We start from the raw sequence: 4,410 nt of genomic DNA on the forward strand, positions 1-4,410 counted from the left end.
AAAAGTCTGCTGATTTGATTCTAATTTTTGGACCTACATATGCACGTTGGCAACGGCGAATATCGCAGGCGATGGAACGATGAGCTGTATGAGCTTTACGACGACATAGACATAGCGCAGCGAATAAAGATCCGGCTGGCTGGATCATATTGTCCGAAGCGTTTGTATCCAGCTCCGGCTCTGAAAGTATTCGATGCGGTACCAGCTGGTGGCAGCAGAGGCAGAGGAATTCCTCCCCTGCGTTGGAAAGATCATGTGGAGAAGGACTTGGCTTCACTCAGTGTGTCCAACTGGCACCGGTTAGCACGAGAAAGAAATAACTGGGGTGCTTTGTTAAACTCGGCCAAGACACTCATCCAAGTAAATCACTGCTTCTCAATATTTATTGGTACAAAAGCAAGAATTACACCGCAAATTCCTACCTTAAACTCGTTTCCTAACGGAATTATTATCCCTCCATCCATCCCAGCCGCGATTATCAGTTTTGTGCCGTTACCCATTCGTTATCTTCGTCTCCTTAAGCACTAAAAGTCAAAGCAAAACAAGTCAAAGATACATTACAATAAAAAGAATCTCATTTGTAAAACATCTCGTATATTTAAAAATGTCTCGTATAAAAACAGTCGATACTAAATAATATAATAAATATATAACTTAGAATTTAGAAAAATGTCAGCAGTAGTTTATGTAGGAGCGAAACTATTCATTTTCCGTAACTTTGTGATCTGTAGCTAGGATAGACAGGTTGAACATTGCCAGTCAGCTGTTGTATGATGCCGTTAACAGTGGTGGCTACACCTCCCACCAATTGAGCAGGTGTTATAGGAGCCTAAAAAAAGCAGAAATATATGAAAATATTAGTACACTTTTTTGTTTAATATTTCCGTTCTACTAATCTAAACAAAAAGGAAATAAAGTTGTATATATTTTTTTATTTAAATCTGGTCGAGGGGGTTCCAGCGTGATTGATAACTTGTATAATTTCCTTATGTATATACATACATATATTCCATACAATTTGGGCAGTGCATGTTGATGTTATTCCTCAAATAGAAGGGCCTATATTCTAATGCTGCCTCCCAATGGCAAATGGCTCCTCATGGCGCTGAAGAGTTTGACCTGTGTTTCTATTACTTGTTGCTTCATCCCTCCAATAGGCAACGAACTCGGAACCAAGAGCATGAAAGAGAGGCACAAGCCTCCGCTTAACTATGGTGAACGTTGCGGCTGCTTCAAGTGCCAGCGACTGCCAAATGATCAGCGTGAAGCCTTTTCTTTTAAATGCAGTATCTTTTGCTTCAGTATCGTCATCTGCATTCTAATTCAAGCATAATAATAAAATACAGGGTGAAGCATATGACCTCAACACAATTAAACAATTCTCTCCTACTCCTCCACAAGACTTGTTTCATATTTAAGCTTACGCGGATGATGTTTGTGCACTATCATCAGGGAGGTTTGTTTAAAAGTACAGGCCGACCCTGAAGAAGAATAATGAATGTGCACTTTACAGGGCCGTGCCGTCAGACAAGACAAAACATTTCATTTTCCATGTTAAAGGAGTGTTGCTATAGGCATTACGGTCATAATGAGTACAACTTCAGATTAGACTCTTAATGCTTCGTTCGATTTACATTCTTTTGGATGTGACTTCCATGCACCGAAAGTTGTTTAGAAGAATATCTGACCCTTTGTTTTTTTGTATCTAATGACAAACCGATATTTGGAGTCTCTTTTGAAAGAAGTTAGCCTTCCTACAAGGGAACAATGGAAATATTCAGACACTTCCTTGAGGAGCTATGTTAAAACTTTCTGTAGCGACGACTCCAAGCCTGAAATTGGTACTGCAACTGGATGTCATTTTTGCAATAACTTCAGATACTTTGCTGTTTTGGGCGTAATGATCTTAAAGAAGTAGACTGGATAATTTTCGAAAAGTGGCGGTGACATAAGATCAGTGTCTTTACTTATAGTCAAACTGCATTACATAAATACCTTAGACACCCTTCCCACCTCTTCAATAGTCCAAGGATTTATGTTGAGGCTGAACTCCTTTGCAAGGTGTAATGAGATTGAGCTAGCGTGGGTGCCGGGACACTGCGAACAGCAATTTTTTAGACCGATGCGAAACCACTAAGTGATTCCTAAAAAATGCTTACAAGTTGGTAGTAAAATTGCTTCTCAGATGGAGATGGAGCGAGCTACGAGCCCCCATAGGACTCAATCGGGGCACAATTCGTGGGAACGGCATATCGACAGCATAAACATCATCGCCAATTCGCCTTTTTTGGTAGATGAGGATAGTACAGAAGATTCTCTCTGCCACTGTCCGGCCTTCGCCAGACTTACATTGTACATTTTTGACTCGGAATATTGAAAATGGACGAATTACATTTTCTTTTCTTCGATAAACTACAAAGAATCGTAAAAGAGTCTGGAAAGAACGGACAATATTGCCTGAGTGCCTCGAAAAATGTCGGTCATCCACGATTCCATCCCATCCTACACCTCCTTATATAAAATAGTTTTTATGTCATCTTTCTTGATAAAACTTGCTCTACTTTTTCGACTTTAAATGCCTGAAGTAAGGCATAACATACGTGCATCGGGTTAGCTTCGAAAATGTCGCGATTAATCGAACGCATATCCGTTAATCAGAGTCTACAAAAAGCTAACCAATCAGTTTTCTGGAAGTAATTTTTTCGAGCTGCAAGAAGTCGTTATTGCCTTCTATCATATGAGATTTAGCTAAACCCATGATCACCTCTCTGAGAAAAGTTGATTAGTAGTAAATTCATTTATGTATATTCAGCCTTATTCCGAAATCTAATCTGTGCGAATGAATGAATAAGAGAAAAACAAACTTTGCAAATTTTTCCTTAAGAACAGCGCTATCACAGAGCTCATGATTCTTTAGGCAACTCATAAAACAAAGAAATATAATTTTATCTTTGAGTTAATTCTACTTACCGCTCCTGCTGTATCGTAATAAACTCGATTGGGCCTTCTCACGGGTGGCGGTCTGGCTGCTATTGCATTATATTCAGGATCTACTTCAGGATCATTAGCCAAATCGTTTGCCTCACTCGCGCTTGTATCGGCTTGAGGTCTAAATAGCGATGGGCGTGCCGTCGCCGCTAAAGCATTTTGTAATATACCAGGGGCAAATAACTGAAGAAAATTATTCAACCTGTTGGGTGGGGCATAGGCGGCTGCAATGGGATCAGAGAGCAGGCCGCCACCGCCAAGTCCGCCAAGTCCACCAAGTCCGCCCAAACCGCCAGCACCAGCAAAAGCGCTAGCCAGGCCTCCACCTAAGCCGCCACAACCACCACCATAAGGTGGCGGTGCATAGCCGCCTCCCGAATAAATATTATAAATATTCAAGTCCCAAAGTATGCGGCCTTGTTCCTCCGGTGGTGGTGTCACTTCGCCACCTTGTGCATCACGCCCAAAAGGAAAACAACGACGGAACTTATTAAGTTTTAGTTTTGATGCGGTTTTCGATGATTCCTCATCGGCTTCCTGATTCCTAAGGCCTGCAAATTTTGCATTCTCCTGATCAGCTTTGCTGATGCGTTGCTTGTTTGTGGTGGCAGTAGCATCTTGCTGCTTGTTCGCAGAGGTAACGGAGATGCTGCTACCCGTTAGGCGATTATTGGATGTGTAATAGTCATTTTTTGGATTATTGTTGCTGCTGGCATAAATACTAGTGGTGGTTGTGCTGCTGCTGCCATCATTGCTGACAGCGCTTATAGCAGCTGCGGCAACGGGCAACCGTGAGGTGGAGTAGAGGCGCTGCGCTTGGGTGCTTCCGCTGTTGTTGCTGCTGGTGCTAACTCTGTTGTAGATGCCTTTATAGCTGTCGGCAAGTGCACGCAAGCGCCTTTGTCGCAACGCTTCATAATACTCGCGATTGTAGTCGCGATAGGTAGAAGACCCGACGCGGCGGTAAGGATTTGCGCGATATGGAGTTGGTCGACGGGCCGCATAGGAAGAGGAGGAATAATAACTTTGGGCCGCGCAAGCGCACAACCCGAAGGCTGCGAGTAGCACCAGTGAACGCGTAAGTGATTTATTAAAAAAAGTAGACATTTTCACTTTTGAAATTCACGCCATTCGACGCTTTGCACTGACACTTTTCAATTAGTCCTTTTGTGGTGTATACCAGATTTTTTATTTGCACGTACATTCACTTTATTGCTAAATTTCAGCTTAAATTGTAGGTCCTTTTTAGTTCTTCTTTACTCAATTTTGTTATTTTTTTGAATTAACTGTTCGAACTGTTCGTTTCTCGTTTGCAACTTGCACTAAGCGCCCACCTGCTGCAACACTCCAACTTATCGAAAAAATGTAGTGCGCATACGCGTAGGGTCTTCCAAACCAAACCCACACATTTGCAACTAATTT

The 4,410-nt window shown here is 42.0% G+C and overlaps 1 protein-coding gene across 1 annotated transcript; it reads right to left on the reverse strand.

The window, feature by feature from the left end:
• Positions 1-614: 614 nt before the first annotated feature.
• On the reverse strand, positions 615-4,095 carry LOC128861496 (uncharacterized). Its single transcript, XM_054099710.1, has 2 exons — positions 2,971-4,095; positions 615-829 (listed from the first exon to the last, which is right to left on the reverse strand). Exons 1-2 carry the CDS (start codon positions 4,093-4,095, stop codon positions 704-706), a joined length of 1,251 nt encoding a protein of 416 aa, XP_053955685.1. The 3' UTR covers positions 615-703.
• Positions 4,096-4,410: the final 315 nt, after the last annotated feature.

This window comes from Anastrepha ludens, chromosome 2 (genome assembly GCF_028408465.1).
Source record: "Anastrepha ludens isolate Willacy chromosome 2, idAnaLude1.1, whole genome shotgun sequence".
Taxonomy (NCBI): domain Eukaryota; kingdom Metazoa; phylum Arthropoda; class Insecta; order Diptera; family Tephritidae; genus Anastrepha; species Anastrepha ludens.

Bases quoted from the DNA above. Each gene is read 5' to 3' on its own strand.
- LOC128861496 (XM_054099710.1), bottom strand. From the start codon at position 4,095: ATGTCTACTTTTTTTAATAAATCACTTACGCGTTCACTGGTGCTACTC. The intron at 830-2,970 runs GTAAGTAGAATT...TGCTTTTTTTAG, and splicing joins ATTACGATACAGCAGGAGCG to GCTCCTATAACACCTGCTCA.